The following is a 19,720-nucleotide window of genomic DNA, read 5'->3' as shown; positions in this document are numbered from 1 at the left end:
CTCCTGTAACACCTCAGGAATGCTTCGGAGCACTGGATTTCCCTGGGCTTGGGGACAGGTGAGAAACATGAGCAGCCCAGAAGGCTGGTGATGCACACAGCGTTGACATGTGCATTCTGCAATGACCGGCTGGGTACCCTGAGGAGTGAAGAGCAGGAGATGATGTTAAAAACTAAATTAGCTCCAATGAATCCTGGATGCAGTTATTTTATAGAGATGAGGATGGTGATTGCTGGTACTATGGACATCTCTTGTTTTCCTTCTAGCCGGATGTAATTTAGATGCACATTCATGCTCTACCAGCAGCTGTGAGAGAGGAGGGAGAGAGTGTGGGACAAGATGATGCCTTCAAGAGGAAAACCACCATTTATTTTGCCACATTTTTTACATCATCCTCTTCATACAACTATTCCATCGTAACACTTCATACAGATTTATTTTTTTTAAAAAAAAACACCAAGATTACTTGCAAAATTATATATATTTTAATATCCAAAAAGTACATTGCATATATATAGTAGCAAAAGCCCCGTTTCCACGGGTAATTTCTTCATCATTAAAGTTTGCGGTTATTGCGGTAATGTTGCTTATAAACATTCCAAAAGCACTCAGACCTGAACGGATCGGCTCCATCTTAATTCTCCTTTTTGTTAAATAATGCCATCAGTGCTTCTGGTTAAAGTTATGAGCAGACTATAATGTTCTGGATTCAGGCTCTCATCCTGCAATCAGATGCACATGGACCAAATCTTGCACCCACAGAGTCCCGGAGGTTTTGTCTAGACGAGATATTGCTGACCCTGTTAATTGTTTGCCAATTAATACAAGTTAGCTAATGGGTTGTACATGTAGGTCTGATCCTCCTATAGACATCTGTTCTAGAACAGAACTGCTTGTGGTTTACCCTTCTGTTTATGGCACCAAACCACCATTTGTGGATCATCAAATTAGCACGTGCAAAATTAGAGGTGGTAGAGAATCTAAATGGAAACGGAACGCAGTGCCAAAAGATGTGCTGAGAATTTTCTTTGTGAAGCAGTTAAAATGTATCCAAACTTCAAGGCTTTGGTGAGAAATAATGGCAAAATAGTGACATGGTTGCTTTGAAATGGCAACTAATGTTTTCAATCAGCTTCAAGAGGAAGATGTTAGCTAAATGGAGTTAATTTGCAAACAACAGTGACAAGCTAATGAAAGAAAAACATCTACTCTAGACAGACTCGGGAAATCTGGGAGGTTTCTGGCTAGTATGGGGGCCATGATGAATCCCATTGCAGGACCTGGGCTGTCTCCAGCTGATACATTACTCACGTCTTATTTATTTTTTTCTTTAGCAAAAAGTACAAAGCTACAGCCCAAATGTACAGATTGGAAAGATGTACAAATTACATTAAAAAACGACAAACAAAAACAACCCACAAACAACTGAGCTGACAGTAAAAAAAAAACAAAAACAAACCTGCATTTGTGACCGAGGTCAACTCGTTTTAGTTCATCTTTCTCTTAAAAACTGCGAGATATAGGGAAAAAAAAATAACTCTGCATAATTTATACAGTAATTTGCCTTCTGATTTGTTGACCCTTTGGATGACGGTCTGACAAACGCACAGCGTTCGCGAATCGGAAGCGGTTGGCGATCCCAGGCTCTGGCAGAGCTCAAGGACCTGCTGTCATTTACCTTACTTCACCTTTGCCTTCAGAGAACATGTATGCACATGACATTAAGTTACTTTTTTGTTCTGGTTTCTGACATTTCTGGAGTTAATACACAGTCTATGGTAGTTGTACAGCCTAGAAATTTCCTTCAATGCCCTTTACTTCTTAAAATATGCATGAACATATATATATATATATATGAATATATATACTTTTTTAATTTCCAGTTGGGTGAAAATCCTCATCTGCCTTAAAGATAAGATTCCAGTTGTAGTCCCCTGCAGCCCAAGGTCCTCCTGACTTTGTAGTCAAATTGCCTACCCTCTCCAAAGTGAGAAAAAAACAACCTGTAGTCATGTTTTCCTAAGACCCACAGTTGGATCCATGTCTTGTTAACCAGCTTTGAGTTCTTAAAAACTTCTCTCATCGAAAAGCTAATAGTTATTCCTGGTAATGATGAACAATCTTCATAGTCAATTCCTACAGAGGATTTAAGCATTAAAAACCAAAGAAAAACGCAGAGTACTGGCCCAAAGAAGCATCCATCTCTCAGTTCAAGACACAAGAGGCAGAATTACACAAGTAGAAGGTTCAATCCAGGAATAGCCAATATCCAGTTTTACTCCTGTCCCAGAAAGGCCACAATTATCCTTCAAGGGTCCCCAGAAAAATGAAACAAAACAAAATCCCAGATTTAAAACAAACAAACAAACCAAAAATAAAGGTCCAACAAGACTGATTAAGGCCACTTGAAGATAGAAGCATCTAGTAATAGCTGCCCAAGTGTGGTGATACGTGGGCGTTGGGATGGCGAGGAACGTTGGGGTTTGGATAAATGCTTCCAGCAGGGGAGGTCCAATAAGGTGAGGCTGCTCCAAAGAAACTGGATGATGTGACAGGCATAGAAGAAGGGTGTGGGGGTACAAAGTTCACCTTCTGCTGGTGGGCATGGTAAGAAGGCATGTAGGAGAGATCTGACGGATACTTGTACATCGACGATTCAGTGGGATGAGGCTGGAGGGCCTGGGCAATGCCATGAAAGTCAAATTTGTAGGCATACCTTTTGCCATGCACTTTGGTCATAATGTTTTTATCATAGTAGTAGCGAAGTGCACGGCTGAGTTTGTCATAGTTCATGTTAGGCTTGCTTTTCCGCTCTCCCCAGCGCCGTGCCACTTCATCTGGGTCTGTCATCTTGAATTCCCCATTGGTCCCTTCCCATGTGATACAGCTGGCATTGGAACTGTCTGACAGCAACTCGAGGAGGAACTGCCACAGTTGTATCTGCCCACTCCCTGCAAGAAGCAAGCCAAAGAGGAAGGGAAATGACATTGTGTTTCCTGCTTAAAAGCAAAGACAAAGGCAGGAAACAGAAGGACTATCTCGATCTTTACTGGGAACTGCTCTTTCAAGCCTTAGAAAGTCTTATGTAGGAATGGATAAACGATTCCCAGCAAACAAATTAGTCAACCCTTTGTTCTGTTTATGAGTTTGAGGTCAGACTAAATTTCATAATGATCGCCTTTGGCCTTAAAGTCTTGGAGCTATTCATAAACAGGTCTCTTTCTGAGCATACTGTTCTGCTAAACTTTTCACTGAATGGCTGACATAGCTTATTGCAACTTTTAATTGCTCACTCTTTACCACAGGTACTGTTCTGGATACCTACAGTTTTCTCTCCAATTACAGAAAGACTTCTTCAGAGTTACTTGAGATTATTTCTCTCTGGGATGAGATGACTCCCACTTTTATTATGTGTAGTTACACTAACAGTAAAGGTAAAGAGCCTTATAAGGATGTTTCCCTTGTTATTTCCTTCAGACATCCCTTCAGTAAACAAATAGTATCAATCCAAAGTGCTTATAGTCATCACTCCTCAGTAATTCAGTCCAATTTCAGGAACATCCAGTACTTGTGAGCCATCAACTGCTACGATTCGTGGTCCTCACAGCCCACTCCATAAGCTGACAACACCTGCTCATCCAGTACACACAGCAGCAGAACATCACAAGGAAATGACACCAGAGGTGCAGAATTCAAAGAGGAACTCACCAGGATTGGCAAGACGACTACTGGTGGGCCCCAGGATTTGATATGGATCTAAAAAAAACCAACAACAAACTCTATCTGAATGAAAGTTTCATCTAAAAGAAACAACAATTCATTACTTTTCATTCTGGAAACCAGTTCACATTTTGATTTTCCTCACTCGTGCTGCCTTTTCTCCTAGGCTGTGGGACAGACCCAACCTTAATTCTTTTTAAGCAATCAACCACCAGTTACTCATGGAATCCAAAATGTTATCATGGTTCTGACTTGGTTCAGACCTGCCAGCTTTCAAAGTTCATCATCTTTTGGCCATAACCTGCACTTACGTGTTAACTACAGCACCCAGCTGCATGAGAAAAACAAGTGTGGGGGAGTAAAGAAGAAGCAGATCAGAAGCAACTACATTTCTTCTAACAGAAATAACTGGTCAGAAGATAAGAATTTCAAATTCACTTGTTCATAGACTGGCTTGCTTCCCTCTGAGATCAATGAAATGTTCACCCAGCTCTCCCTTACTGAGGCAGACAAGAACGTTAGACAAATGAGAGTAACAGGAGTTTTATCACTGGCTCCAATGAGGCTGAGTGTTTCTTGAAAACTCCACAATGCATTTATTAGGAATGAATTCCTTCCCTTTTTGTGGGGCCTCCTCAGCCCTAATGTCTACACTTCTCCTTTGCATCTCTCTGGTTTTGGTGATTTCGATCTACAGCATTTGCTCGTGGATTGAACTGATGCCAAAAGAACCAACCCCCTAAAAAAAAAAAAAAAGAAAGGATAGAAAGCAGCTGTGCAAAGCAGAGAAGGTGGTATTTAGCTTTTCAAAGGCCTCTTGGGAAACAAGCAGGAAACACTACTGCTTGCTGTCCAGCAGGGTTTGCTTTTCTTGTTTGGTTTCCTTTGACTCCTGGGAAGCCCTGTTGATTCTATTCAGAGATGCTTCCATTGGACATCACTGCAGCAGAGGTGAGGAGGCAGTGAGCAGACACTCCACTGCTGCAGCAGGAACAGCTGCACTCTTCTAACTGCATTACATATCATGGTGCTTCAAAGAAGATGCAATTGCTAGGCACTGCACGTGACTCAGATGAAACAAGGATGTTTCTTTTGAATGGGGAAGGACAGCGCAGTAAAACAGAAACAGTTTGGGACGGTTGCTGTCAATGCTGGGTCACAGCTGACTCACCGTGCTGAGATTTCACTTAGGCCTTTGCAAGCTTGTCCTGTGTCTGTGGTTGTTGCTGCTTGGCACGTTTATTTTCCCAGCCCAGCACAAAATGCAGTTACTTAGCAAATGCGGCGGTGGCACAGTCAATAATTACCTGGTTGGGGCCGTTGCTGTTCTGTTGTCTTGTTCACATTTTGTGTCCCTGCAACAGGAGGACCTGTAAAACCAGGGAAAGGTCTGACATTATTTACTAGAACAGAGAGGAAAGAATGAACAGGGAACAAGGCAAGAGCAAGATACAATGGAAAGAGTAGTGATTGAGATGGGAAACATTTCCTGAGACTATAAAAAATAGGAGGATTCACTGGAAATTATAAACGTCACTCTAAGATAAAAATGTGCAGACTAGGAAAGGAAAACACCATGTAGATACCTCATTCATTTTCTGTCTTTTGTTATAACTTAGCTTCCATTCTCATTCACACCCATGTTTTGAGGAAAAGAACTGAATTATTTTAAGTGTATTAATTTTGACCTTTTTTATGTGGGAACTTTTTTTCCAGTAATTTTTGGAAAAGCAACCTCCTTTTTAATTAACCTTCTAAGGCAAAATTGGTTGGTTATACCAAATCAGATGTTCTGTTGAAAATATCACAGCAATTTCTATGAATTAATTTGACATTAACATCTGTTCCTCCTCTTTGTATCGCTTCCCTTAATGGATAACTGCAACTCCAAGAGTGCTCTTCACCAGAAGAAGGCTGGAATTCGTATTACTGCCCCATCCTGTTCTCCTGCATTCAATGGAGTTTAGAGTGCAACTTATGTCCTCCTAAAGAAGGCCTCCTTTCTCGGGCAGAACAGGAGGACAAGATGAAGCATTTTGTTATCCCACACAAAACAAATGGCAGCTTGAGAACCCGGGGAGGCCACGGACTCAACACACGCAACAAAGAAGTTATTTTAAGAAGGAAAAAGATAAATGGCCCAATCTTGGGTGAAATTCAGAACGTCCCTCTGAGCACACAGCTGGCACTGCCCCATGCCCCGCCATGCCACGCTGCACAGCTCCCTGCAGGCACGGCACAGGCATTCACACATTCCTCATGGCGCTGGGAAAGCTGCTGCAGCTTTGAAATTACAGCCTTCTAGTTATTGGCATGAAAAGGAAAACAGAGAGGGGACGGGAGAGAGGAGGGGGAGTGAGGGAAAGAAACAGGAGGAGGGAAGAGAGGGAAGTAGGGGGAAGAGAACTCATTTAATGTGCCTGTTTTTCTTTTCATTTTCTTTATTTGCTTTTTTCCCCCCTCTTTTTACTAGAAACCGCAAACCCTACTACAAATAGATCAGACTGAAAAACAAACTGCTACGGTTTCAGCCTGGTACAAAGAGTGAGACAGGACATCTCTGCAAGAGGGAGGCAGCACCCCAGCCGTGCTGCCCCAACACTTTCCCTGCTCCCAGGGCTGGAAACTGGCTCCCAGCTGGGCACTGCCAGGGACCATCATCCCCAGCTCAGCCCTTGGCAGCTGACACTGTTGTAAATAAGCTGCTATTGGTATGATTTTCCTTGCTGGAAAGCCATCACGCAGACCCTGAGTGTGCCCAGAGCTCAGGCTGTTGCTCTATCAGTGGCTGAAATCAGGAGAGCAGAGATGAGGTCTGAAGCAACCACTGGCTTTTCCCATGTCCTCTTTGCAGCCAGTGTCTGACTTTCATTTCTCCCCTGGGATGTTCTTCATAAGTATTACAACTAGAGCTATTAGAGAAATGTTTTGGGAAATGTTCTGAAAGAAACACAGCAGTTCTGAGTTGAGAAAGGCAAAACCTCAGAAATTTCCAGATTGAGATTCTAATGTACTTTTTGGTTTGCTCAATCAAAAAGCTTTGCTATTATGTAACTGTAATGGAAACATCACTTACATGGCGAGCCTGTCAAAAAGAAAGATAGCATTTTTCAATGGAGAAATAATTTACAAGTTGGGAAAACTATCCTTTCTGAAAAGTAATAGAAGGTAAATCCTTGATTTTCTCTGATTATTTTGGGTCAGAAATGTGCCTGAAGGGAACCAGGGGCCATGGATGGGTTGGTCGATTCACTCACATCAGCGTGTTTCCAGTAAACAAATAGGCCATCATCTGGATGGATGATCCTCTTCCTCCTCCTCTCCTCCTCCAGATGGAGAAATTCTGTCACTGCGGAGGAGGCTGCTTTGCTCAAAGTGTCATGGAAAGCAAATGGAATGCATCTCCTGAGGATTTTCTAATGTTAAGTGACGGTATCACAATCAGACGTGCTGACCAGGTGTGTGTTGTTATGGCTGCTTATGCTGCAAAGGATTGAGGCTTGGTCCTCTGGGTAAATCTGGATAAGCCTGTCCAAATTATCACTCAAATCCCCCTGAATGGGTTTCTTTGCGTGTACATTTTAGTCCTTACACGTTGGCTTGGAAGGGTGGCAGGCATTTGACTGAGCCAAGGTTAATCCAGATTTAGTGTCCCTTGGATGAGTCCTTTTGCCTCAGTTTCCCACATACAGGTTGGATCATGGAGTCATGTGTGGTCACAGGAAGCCACAGTTTGGATGTTAGGCTAGAACTGAGTTGTGACTGTGACTTCCTAGAAGTGAGGAGGGTTAACAATGCGTTCACTCAGCTCCTGCAGCTTTCCAACTCTTTTTCTCACTCAAAAAAAATAAAATAAAATAAAACAAAAATCCAAATCCTCTAAGCTATTTTTGTTTTGTTTTCACAAAAATCAGTGCAACGTGAAAGAACCACATCAGCCCTCCCTGCTTCCAGGCCCAGACTCTAAAGCTGAACGTGTTTAAAGCAAAATGGAAAAGGCAGAGCCAGGGAACCTATCCAGAGACTCGAGTTTCTGCAAAAACAATATTGTTCCCAGGACCTGACGCCCAGTGGCTTGAAGAGCTTCTACAGAACTCCAGCCAGACAGTTAGTTACAGGCAGGGCCTTATCTGTCATTAAAACCACTTGGATTTTACACCAAAACTTGCCGAGCTATGGAAATTCAATTAACAGATTTGGTCTGAGGTTCTTTTCTGGTGTAAATCAGCAAATAGGTACAGTAAGCACAGGGGCAATTTATCCCAGCAAGGGATCGGGTCCCTCTGTCTGTTTTAGACTCAAAAGACCCAAGTAGAGCAACAGTCCTATGACAAATGTGTGTTCAATACAAAATGGAATTAAAGAGCACAAAATAAATCATAGATGCTTTCAAGAAATGTCATTCTGCAGCTGTCTGGTTTATGTCCAGAAATTCCCTAGAATGAATACATACTCTATTATGAGCAAGGTAAAGGATATTAATAATGCTTTGCACTTTCACAGCACCTTTCAACTAAGGATCTCACAGCTTTGCAAACATTCACACTCGCAGTGTGACTGGGAAGGAGGTTAAATTCCATTTTATTTATTTACATGCATAAACGCACTTTCCTTGGCTTCAGTTGCCTGTTACCAGACAAAGCTCCTTTCCCAGAAATCACACTGTATGAAACATACCACACAGCATTGGTCCTTTCCTAACTCCATCTGTTTACTTCTCACCCCAGATCTCTCCTCACCACCCTCCACACCATTTGGAAGTTTTCACCCTCAACTGCGTAAGTCCCCTTTCAAAATCTATTGATTCCACTGGAATTAGTTGTCAATGAGAAGTGATGCAGTGGTGAAGCAGTCTGCTGGGAAAAGGCTTAGCACATGTCAAAATTAGGGAGGTCAAGCCTGGCCATTAGGCAGGCTGTCATGCAAAGTTCAAGAGATGAGCTAAACTATCCTTATCTCTGCAGCTTCTTCTAGCCAGACTATCTGGTGCAACAAAGGAAGGACTTGGCCTGGGGAAGAAGATGAGGAGTGTGTCCCAGGCATCCCCTGAGTGAGCCTGTGGGACAAAGAGGAGGAGAGTAGCTGCACATTGTGCAGTGTATCTGTAGGAGGCATGGCATTGCAGTAGGGAAGACAAGGCACTGCACACCAACACACCTTCACAGACCCCCTTTGTGTAGGCTGTGCTGCTCCTGTTCCCCATACCTTTGGATATTATTTAGCTTAAATAGAATAATAGGCTCATACATAACTCTGGGCTAGAAGGGATGGGCAGACACCCACAGGCTCTCTTCCCTAGGAAACAAGGCTTAAAATCCCCAAGCAGACTTCCATATCATAAAACAGACCCAGATGCTGAGCTGACCTTTAAGCTCAAATGCAGCAGTTAGGGAACCACTGCATAAGATATGACGTATTAAAGAGCAAAACCTCAAACAAGGACAGTGTATTTCCAGACAGAATTTGGTCTTACAAATTTCAGTAAAGTAAACTGGGGAAAGAAGGCTGCAAATCTGAAGAGGTCTATGGGATCCATGGGATTCTCCATACAGAATACATTCTGTTCTCTGCAATGAGTCCTTATGCTTCACTAAGAAGAAAGATCCTGGCTTAGTGGCTGGAATTTAAATTAGCATCTCTAAATGGGGAAAGCAGACCCAGGTATCCTTGGGGATCCAGACTCGTGATTAATCTAAGTGGCCACTTGGGGTCTATTTTGTGGCAACTAGTTAATAGAGAGAAAGGAGGACATAAGACAGCACTGCTTTTCCTCCCCAGGTGAGGTGGTGTGTGGTGGCTGGGACTGGCAGTGTTTTAGCATTTCAGACAAATCCCAATGTAGGAGCATGGGAACAAAACCACAACTGCTGCAAACCAAACTTGTAAGTGAGTCCTGCCAAGCTGCTGAGCGCCCAGCCCTCACACTCCCATCATTTAACCTCCTGGAGATCGCATTGAAGAGGTGGAGTTGTGTTTAAAGCCAGTTGGAGAGAAGAAACCTAGACTGTGGGTTTCTGGAGGGGCAAAGAAGCCAAAAACACCTCCAGCTCCTCCTAGGAACATTAGACAGACTGTTACAAATCGTGGTAGTAAATGTAAGGGTTGTAGAGGCAACAAGGGTCTTCCCAGGCCCACTCTGGCTCAAAGTATGAGTGCTACAAAAACTTACAATGTCAGCAGCATGAGATTTTCTTAGACAAAGTTTTTCTCAGGACAAAGGTGTAAGGCTCCGTCTGCAGGAGGCTTAGCACTGTGTGGCAGAGATGGTGGAGCTGAAGTGGAAAGCAGAGCAGAGTGTGAGGTGTCCTGAGGCCTATTAAATCAGTTTGTGCAAATCAGCGGTTGCCTTCCTGTAATGTTTAGCCCTATAACACACACTCAGGCGTGAGCTATGAGGGAGACCTTGGAACCTCACCCACAGTATGAATTGCACTGAATTGCTTTCAATTCGCTATTTCTGCTAATTAAAATAATTAGTTAGCATGTATGCCATATGTCACACTGTGTCACTCACAGCCAACATTACTATGACTGTTCTCATGATTATGTAAGACACCCCAGTGCCTTTGAGCACAAAACTCATTTCTTTCTACTTCAAGAGCACAATACTCTGATCCTTCTGCTACACATTCACCAGCATAAGGATCCAATGTGGAATTCAGTAATTCCAGGTCTCTCCAGTAAGGGGAAGCAACAAGCTGAGTGCAAAAGAAATCCCAAACAACTCCTGTACAGTCCCATTACCAGCCTATTTGTTATTTGACAATTTAAAAACCAAAGAAACACATTTTTTATTATCAAGCAACTCTACATTGCTATTAACCTGTTGCAAAACAGAGGAACTGACACAGAGAGCAAAGCCAAGACTTGGAACAACATTGGTTTTTTGATGAGAATTCAGCTCAAACCAAGTGAGAAAGGACTAAGGGACAGCTGGAGGTTCATCAGAGATCTGCTGCAGCGCATGCATGTGAAGAGCAGGATTCACAAAGGGAATCAATGGAAAAAGCTAAAAGCTTGGTTATGCACTTCTATCTTTAGTGAAATACGGATCAAAGTGATCAGCTTTTTCCAGTGTAACTCCCATTCCGGGTTTAGCTTTGGATCTAAGCACCATACCCAAAACCTGCTTCTCCCCATTGTCAGCCAGGACCTGGAGCTTGGCAGAGTGCATGCACAAAACGAGGGTTCAGGATTTCCAAAGGGTGACCAAAGGAGCTCCTGCTCTGCAGCCTGCAGCTCTGCTCCCCCACTCTGGATGGCTCTGGCCTCCAAACTGTGGAGTCGTTCCCTGTTTGCTTTGAGTCATATAGGCGACAGCCCCCAGTTGTGCGAGCGTGGCTAGAAAAACATCCCTGAGCTGTGCAGCAGTGCAACTTCCTGATTCATGTCTGCGTTACCCCGCACAATGCTTACAAAGACAAGTTACAAAGAAAAGGAGGAAGCAGTGAGAATTTTTCTGTTGTTGTTGCTTTTCTTTTTTTTCTTTAATAACGGCAGCAGAAGTCCCAGTGCGCAGCCCATGATGAAGGTTGTGTCCTAAGAATCCCTCCCTGAGCCAGCGCTGAAAAGCAGACACTTTTCAGCCAACACTCAGTCACACACACACACACTACGGAGCCATGTGGGGCTGCAGATGTGAAGAGCCACGTGCAGACAGGCATGCTGTAGTGCAGTAATGCAGACACCCCATTGCATGGTAGTGAATGCCCTTTGCACGTCTACACACGCGTTCATCCAAAACACACAGACTAATGTGCATCATTAGCAAGCAGCACTGCACAGGCGCAGAGCTAATCTGATGGGGGGGGAAGGGAATGTTTGAAGCACACACGTATTGAAAATGTACAAACACAAATGGAGAAGTAAAGAAGAAGAAATGTGCGTTCACAGAGAAAATGCTTGACGCAGCAGTACACACATAGGAGAAAAAGAGGGAAGGGAAGGGAAGGGAAGGGAAGGGAAGGGAAGGAAGAAAGGAAATGGGAAGGAGGGAAGGGAAGGAGGGAAGGGAAGGAGGGAAGGGAAGGAGGGAAGGGAAGGGAATAGGGAAGGGGAAGGGAAGGGGAAGGGAAGGGAAGGGAAGGAAAGGGAAGGAAAGGGAAGGAAAGGGAAGGGAAGGGAAGGACGAGGAGAAGGAGGGAGGAGGAGGGAAGGGAGGGGAAAAGGAAAAAGGGGGAAAAAAAAAAAGGGAAAAGGGAAAGGGCAAGGAAGGAAGGGAAAGGGAAGGAACGGGAAGGGAAGGAAGGGAAGGGAAGGGAAGGGAAGGGAAGGAGGAAGGGAAGGAAGGAAGGAAAGGGAAGGGAAGGAAGGGAAGGGAGGGAAGGAGAGGGAAGGGAAGGGAAGAAGAGACAGGCCAGACATGCACAGATCTTTGCAGCAAGGCATTATACATCAGCCATTCTCCCATTTACAGCATTTACTCGGTATCAGGAGATTACATTTAGTCTTGTCTTAGGAAACAGCACTTTGTGCGTCCAAAGCTTTCCATGGGAGGACTGCAACCCCAACAAAGCATGTAACCCCACACACATGTGCAAAAAACAGTTGCTTTGCAGTGCACCCTAGGCAAAAAATAATAGCCTTTTTGGCTGGGAGAAAAAGGAAGTGATAATGGTTACTTAAGAACAGTGCTCCAGGACGAAGCTGTCAGGTTGAATATGAGAAACTGGAGTCTTACTCTGCGGACGCGCTGGCTCAGGGGTGCTCTGTGAGTTGGGTTCCTGCCTGCTACAGCTTAAGAGCAAACGATTCTTTGTTCTCCAGTTTTTCTGCGTGAAAAAATCACACGCCTGCCTCCGAAGAGGGTCAGGGAGAAAGCCAGACAAAACACGTAAACTCTGGAATTTCAAAAGGAAAACAATGTATAAAAAAAAAAGTAAGAAAAAAGAAAAAGCCAAGAGTGGCTTGCTACTGTCTCTCACTGAAATCATAATCCCCGCTTCGGCCACACAGTCACATTAAAAGAAGACCACCAAAAAGCCGCCCCTTCTTCTGCCATGAGCTCAAAAAATGGGCGAGGGGTGTCTTTACCCATCTAAACACACAAATATCACTGGATGAATGTATGCCCAGACAGCTGAGAGAGCACGGGGAGCTGCAACTTGCTTCTCTCTGACATGAATAACTCCAGAGGGTTTGTAACTTTGCAGTGAGACGCAGGGGGCCCTTTGCTTGACGCTCTCCGAAGAACTGACAAGCGGTCAGTTTTTTCACATGACAACCTTTTAGATCGGTGAAAAATGGCCTTTTTAAGAGAAAATGTTTGCATGCAGGAGTTTTCAGGCTGTTTTCCGTGGGAACCACCACTTACGCCGCAGGCTGCCCTGCCTGTTTGCCCTTCAATCGCGTGTCCACAAAACTGCTGAACCTGTTTACCTGAAGTTTGATAAATAGGAGTGGGTGAATCTTCATGTTTCTACAATATAAAGGAAATTGCTGGGGAAGAGAGGACTGGGAAAAGAGAAAGGCTGCATGAAAGCTGCAGCTTGGACTTGCTTGCACGTAGATGAGGAGATTTGCACAGAGAGATGATTATAACATAGCTCCAAAATCAGGAGACTTTTTCCTTAGGAAGCTCATAACAAAACGTGGCTGTCCAAACTCACGCTGGGTTCAGGCTCATTGTTTGATTATCTATTTTAAATCTGCCAACAAACTAAACAAAACAGATACCGCAAATACAACTTATAACCAAACAGAAAGTATTCCACATTTCCACAAGCAAGCTTTTGGTAATGCAAACAATAAGCATGTAACAGCCTGCAGACAACTCCTTCAAATTATGTCTCTTGCATTCATGGTATTCATGTAGCAATCTGTCTCTGAAATTCAAAGTAAGTGCATCAGCTGTGTTCCTGTAAACCTTCTGCAGAGGCAGACAGTTGCTTGAGTTGAGGTTGATTTATACAGGCTTTGGGTCAGCCTGATCTGCTGCATATCCAGCTGAATGCATTGGCCATAGGCTGAGCTGGGAATGAAATCCTGTGCTGAGCTCTCAGCCTTGAATGAGACCCTTCTTAACCTGTAACTGGGAAGCAAACAGCCACACAGAACTGCTTCCTATAACTTCTTCTGAGTGTAAACTTTTAACATTAATGGGTTCTACGCTCTTCTGGAATCGCCGCCAGCACTCCTGCTATGAGATTGGCACCTGGTTCAAACCTTCTACAGGCACTTTGGCTATGTGGTATGAAGCAGTGTGAGTTAGTGCAGACCCCAACATGCTTAAAAAAAGTACAAGCTTTAAAGATGTACTGGCCTGAGGCGCAGAACAGTCACAACCATACCAAGACACAAGCTGCTTTGGCCTTCTAATGTCGCTGTACATCGGGTCGACGTTAATGAGACTTCTCTTATTTCCCTGGGAAGAAACCGGTGTCTTAAATCGACTAGCCATTTCTGAACGGTAAGTCACATTCTAAAGTCTCATACAGACACAGAGCAGATAATGCAGTCTCAGACCTCTTTTCTGCCGAGTACGCATCTCCAAGTACCTAAAGATGTACGTTGCCAGTAGATTAACTCCGAGCGAGCCAGTGGAGAAATGCAAACAGACTGCATCTACTCACGAGCCGAGTAGTGCTTGGAGAGGGACAACAAATCTTATCTTCCACTTCAGATGTTCTGAGAGCCAACCTCGTATCAATTTCCAGAAAATGGTTCTCTGCCAAAAACATCACTGCGCTGCACCTTTTTTCATTAGAGCAATTTCGTTTTCTTCAAAGGCACGGCGAAGACAAATTCTTGTGTAGCCAATGACGAGCTAAATACACACATACTTCTTTAAGCTCGATTTATTGAGACTGAGGAACTTGGCAACTAAACGGCTACCTGTCGAAACACAACCACAATATCTATCCTATATGATCTGAGAACCAAAAGGAACATGCTTTGCACAAAAAGCCTGTCTAAATTTACAAGTGGCTGGTTTCTGCCATCGAAAGCCAATTTAAGCCTAGAAAGCGTGCCACAGCAAGTGCCTGTGGCTGGCACTGTACCTTCTTTGCCCGATTGTAGTGTTGGTTTTCATGCATATGGTTGGCATAAAGCCACAGAGGTAGATGCAAAGGCTGCATGAATTTCTCCCTGGAATTTGCAAACGAAGCAGCGCGGTTATGTGCAATAAACTATGTGCTTTGAAGAGCCCGGAATGCGCAGGAAAAATTACAAGAGAAGGAAAACGAAGAGTATTTTTCCTCCTGACAAGCGTTTTACAATTCCATCACCTCCTCCTGTCTCTGCATTTGAATCCTCAGGGGAGAACTGTCATTTTGCCACTTGAAGTTCCTTTTCACCACCATCTGAACACAACCCATTAAAAGCCTAAAAGGAAGTCAAAAAAAATCTTCCTGTCTGATGGACTAACAGAGGCTTGAGAAATTCCCAGGTCCAGTTTATATGTCCAATCACCAGTTTCCTCTGGGATTTGGAAAGACACTTTACTTCGGCTTTTTTTTTTTCTCCCTCCAGCTCCCTTATCTGTCAGGCCCTGTCGGTGTTCACATCTCTTATCCTGTCAATCTTACCTCTCACTGATTAATATTGGAGCATGAATCAGTGACAACTGAAATTGGTTAAACTGAAATGAGTGTTGGTTTCTTCTATCGAATGAATATTCAAACATGTAAATGAATGTAAAGCGAAATGTATGAGCCCTTAGGAAGAAATGTCAAGCTAAAATAGATGGGATTCAGCATTTCTACGCTTAGTTCCTGATTTTTATGTTGAGCTCCATGGGTGTGGCATCTCTCAGTACCTTTATTTGAGCTTATATGATGAAAGTACCATATTACAAACGCTACACATCTGCATGCGCTGCCAGTGAAAAACAAATGCCAAGTTCTTGTCAGCTTGCACTAAAGAAACACACTTGACGGTAGTAAAAATGGAGGCGGGGAGAATGTTTTTCCCTCTAATTTCTTTTCTGCCCAAGCTGCTCCTAAAACCAATCTTGAAAGATAAAGGCGTACAAAACATTCCAGAGGAGGGTTAATTTTACATGGAGCATTGGCTCTTTAATAAGAAAACCAACGCTTTCTTCCCTTTGTGTTAATCAATGCACCTGGCTCCAGACAGCTAAGAACAGGCCATTCGCATTCGCAACTCGTATGCTCTTTATGGGGGAAGCTGTGGGGGAGCACATGCACGCTGTATCTGCTTTTTATGTTCCAAATAAGGAGTTAGCCCAAGCTTGTATTATTTTTAAATGGATGACTGTCACGGGTCAGAGCAGTCAGTCACAGAGGTCTGTAATGAGCTTTACCTTTGCGTAACATGCGACACTGTTTCATCAACCTGATGCGCTTCGCCTACATAGAGAACAGCATGCCCAGGGAACAGACAGCTCAAAGTGATGGTTTATGTGCTGACAAAAGAAGCTGCTGGCAGAAAATAAAACCGCCCCAAAAGCAAACTTTGATATTGTGCCAGGGTTCAAGACAGAGTTGGAATGGAGGCAGTGTGGTTACAATCAGAGAGAAGTGCTGGCTGTAATATCTGCAGTGCTAGTCGTGGAGCAAGCCAGACACACCGTGCAAGAAGCTTGAGTAAATGTGTGATGTCCAGTTTGCTGCAATGCTCTGCCATTGAAATGGCGGTTTGTGGTCTCCCTCTCCAGCTGCTTTACATAAAATCTTTCCTGCCTTTCCGCTCTTACTGCTGAATACAAACTTGTGGTTTGTCAATAAACCATTGTTCATCTCCCTGAAAAGCCACAGAAATGTTCATTACGTGGGTGAGGAAAAACTGTCTCAGAATGAGAGCAACAGCACATACCAGGTGGGTTATCTTCCAAAGGCAGATGTGAAATTTCAACACTTTCCACCTCAAGTTTTTTGTTTTTTTTTCAAATGAGGCGACTGAACTGCTCAAAGTTACAAAGACAATGTTCTCTGCCACGTCAGTGCTAAGTGAATGAGAAAGACCATACTCAGGTACGCAGACCTACAATGGCTTGGTTCACTGAGCAACAGAGCCATGGCTTTTGGTACGCGATGCCGCTACTTCCTTTAGGAGCAAGTCAGCTGGCTGGTGACTTACTATCTCATCTAGATTAAGGGACGTGTTGTCCTACACTACCACACACACCCCAACCGTCCATAATGTCATTAGTCCCGTGAGAAGATTAACCAGGTTCTTCATAGAACACGTGGCGGAAAAAGGAAATAGGCTTGCCTGCAAAAGGAAAGCCCAGCAGAATAAAACCTGCCGAAGGATTGTTGAAGTGGCTCAAAGAGCCGGCTGGACAGTGGCCCAAAGTATAGTATTAAAGTTAAGTTACACATTGGTTTTTCATGAGTAGCTGTTAAAAACAGCTGAGGACCTCATTTCAGTAATGGAAGTTCTATTGTTGAGCAAAGATTTCCCTTCACACAGCAGAGGAGAGTGAAGTCAGGCGAGACAAGGTGGCTTCATAAGCCCTCTTCAACTCAGGCCCCATTCTATGATCTAAGATCTGATGCCTTCAAACTGACAGAATTTAACTCAGTAGATAAACCAGCTATATTAGTCCTTGCTTTTGATACCTGAGATTTAACAAGTGTTTCACGGTACAAGAACAGCAAAATCACCACCATTCAGCGCTCATCATACTCAGGTAAGTAACACCAGATGTGAGAAGTGACAGATAGGTAAACTTTTTATTGCTCACGTGTCTCACCAGAGAAAGCAGAATTGAGATTTTCAGGCAAGGGGTGGAAGCTTTCCCAAAGACTGTGAATATTCCAATTTAAACAGATAGTGTATGCACAGATGACAATGGTTTTCATGACCAAGCACATTCGTAGATAAAACAGGACGAAGCCTACTTTAATCCTAATCCAAAACATTCCCATGAGTACAGGCAAGACGGCGTGTTTATATAGCCAAAAGATGACCATTCTGTGGTGGCGAGACGGTGGTAGAGCTTCTGTGTTGGGATGGAGTGTTGTAGGCCAGCTATGAGCATACTATAGTGAAAAGAAAAGGAGTTATTGCAGTATGAATGGTATCTGCCAGTGGCGAGAACATTCAGGTAGGAACGCCTGTAAATGGGGACTTAAAAGCCTATTTTTTTCAGGCAATTGAACACAATATTCATGAGAGATCTACAAAGTTCTTTACAGTTGCTGTCACGTATGTCACAAATGTTACTGTTGCTACACTCAGGCAAATGGGCAAAGCAGTTCGCCGCCTACACACAGCATGCTGCAGGTCCTCTGATAAAAAAAAAGGGAGTTGTGTAAACAAGTCGCCTTTATTGAAGGTGCTACCATTGTAGCACAGCAGAGATTCTAGAAATGCCTGTTGCACAGATATTATATTACAGGGTAGAGGAAAGCTTTCCTCTTTTTCAAGCTGTGGAAGAGCAATTCCCATTTGGAACATTTACAGTAGAAGTTGAGATTAATTTGCAGCTGTCAGATTGCTGAAACATTTTTAGGTGTTCAGCCATGCTTGGGGTTGTCACATGCTGCACAATTTCTGGGAAATTTGGGGGGGGATTCCAGCATTTTGCCATCCATTTCGGAGGGAGATTTCTTGGTTCCAATGTCCTTCTCATAGCTCCACAGTCCCTCATAACACCCAATAATAAAAACATGCCAAGGGAAGGAGCCAACACATGAACTTCAACTGGAAGTGTTTTGTGTTGCACTGTCGCTGTTGGTGCACCTAAACTTCATTCCCTTTCTAAGCACCGAGTCATATTTTGATTCTCCTGCAAACTCCTCCTGGAAGTGAGGGAAGAGGCTCTGTTGAGCTCTTGGAAGCCAGCATGTAATGCCCACTATTGCGATGTTCTCGGTTTAGATGGTTTACCCTGTATAAATCTTCTAGGCGGCTCACTTTTACCTCACAGCTCTTGGAAACATGTTTCCACTGCATCAGGCAGTGACGCTCCTATAGTAAGCTGGCCCTGCTTCGGTTATGGCAGCAATGCTGGAGCCGGGCAGTCAAGTCATTGCAGTGGCGTGAGTTGATGGTGAGGACAGCAATCTTCCGCTTAGAGACTTGTTTCTCTCTTCTCACCTTAAATAAGCCTGGCAAGTCCCAGCTAAGGTTCTTCAACTCCTCTTCTCGTAGATCCCGTACGTAAGCTTGTCGCACTTTAGCAAACTACAGGTCTCTTATATCGACTACCAACTGCGCCCTAGATTCATTTTGCATAGACACTCAGAATACTACTGTTGTCCAGGTATGCTCACAGATACTAGCGTGAATAAAGATCTTGGGAAACTACAGCCACAGAGACCCCAGTTCCTCTAAAACACAACGCATGATCCCAAATCAACATTGACCTCCACTTGCCCCTCAACAGCATTCACAGTGTGTCTTCTTTCCTCGGAGAGTGGAGGATAGGCAGTCACCCTGCCGAAGACATCTCAGTAACACCACCGCCATTGCAGATGTTGGACCTTATGCACGTCCCTGGTGCGATTCCTTTTCTTGTCTCCACCCAAGTGCCAATGCTACACAAGCCAAAGATAGTGCACAACGAGAGAAAGTTACACATGGACGCTAGAAGGCAGCTGCCAAACAGGGATGTTCAAAGTGGACGAAGACACAAAGCCCTACTCATTACCAGAAGTGTGAGAAGGCATGCTTATCCAAATGCTTCAAGTCAGGGGTGTTTTGGAAAGACCGGGGTGGATAACAGTCGTAGACTAGGAGGGAATAGAGTGCAGTAAAGTATTTAACCTTGATATGTGAAGGTTTAAAGAAAGCTAAAGTGAATGGCGTAATACTTAGAGGATTGACTGCTGCTGCGAGAATTGCACAACGAGTCTTTGGTCCACAGCATTGTCACGTTTTATTGATGTTCTTTCTCGGTTGGGGAAGCTCGAATTGCCTGACCCCACCAACTCTCCTACTTTATTAAGGTTATTGAAAGAGGCATCCTTTAATCGCACAACCAGCTGGGCTCTGCCCCGGCCAGTACAGGGAGAGGGCCTGCGGAATTTCAGAGAAAACAGCTTTCTATGCGACTATTAACTAGGCGCGTCAAATGCGTACTGGTGTA

At 43.9% G+C, this 19,720-nt stretch overlaps 1 protein-coding gene across 5 annotated transcripts in view; it reads right to left on the bottom strand.

Moving 5' to 3' along the window:
- Positions 1 to 462: 462 nt before the first annotated feature.
- FLI1 (Fli-1 proto-oncogene, ETS transcription factor) overlaps positions 463 to 19,720 on the bottom strand; it is an 81,482-nt gene continuing 62,224 nt past the window's right edge. For all 5 annotated transcript variants that reach the window (XM_032449080.1, XM_015884111.2, XM_015884114.2 and 2 more), the window contains 3 exons: positions 5,028 to 5,090; positions 3,709 to 3,756; positions 463 to 2,951 (listed from right to left, as the gene is read on the bottom strand). In XM_032449080.1, coding sequence (XP_032304971.1) covers positions 2,422 to 2,951; positions 3,709 to 3,756; positions 5,028 to 5,090 — 641 coding nt within the window. In that variant the 3' untranslated portion in view covers positions 463 to 2,421. The remainder of the gene's footprint in view (positions 2,952 to 3,708; positions 3,757 to 5,027; positions 5,091 to 19,720) is intronic.

The sequence above is a fragment of the Coturnix japonica genome, chromosome 24, assembly GCF_001577835.2.
Source record: "Coturnix japonica isolate 7356 chromosome 24, Coturnix japonica 2.1, whole genome shotgun sequence".
NCBI lineage: Eukaryota > Metazoa > Chordata > Aves > Galliformes > Phasianidae > Coturnix > Coturnix japonica.
The sequence above is the reverse complement of the archived record's forward strand: the minus strand, read 5'-3'. Positions and strand labels throughout refer to the sequence as shown.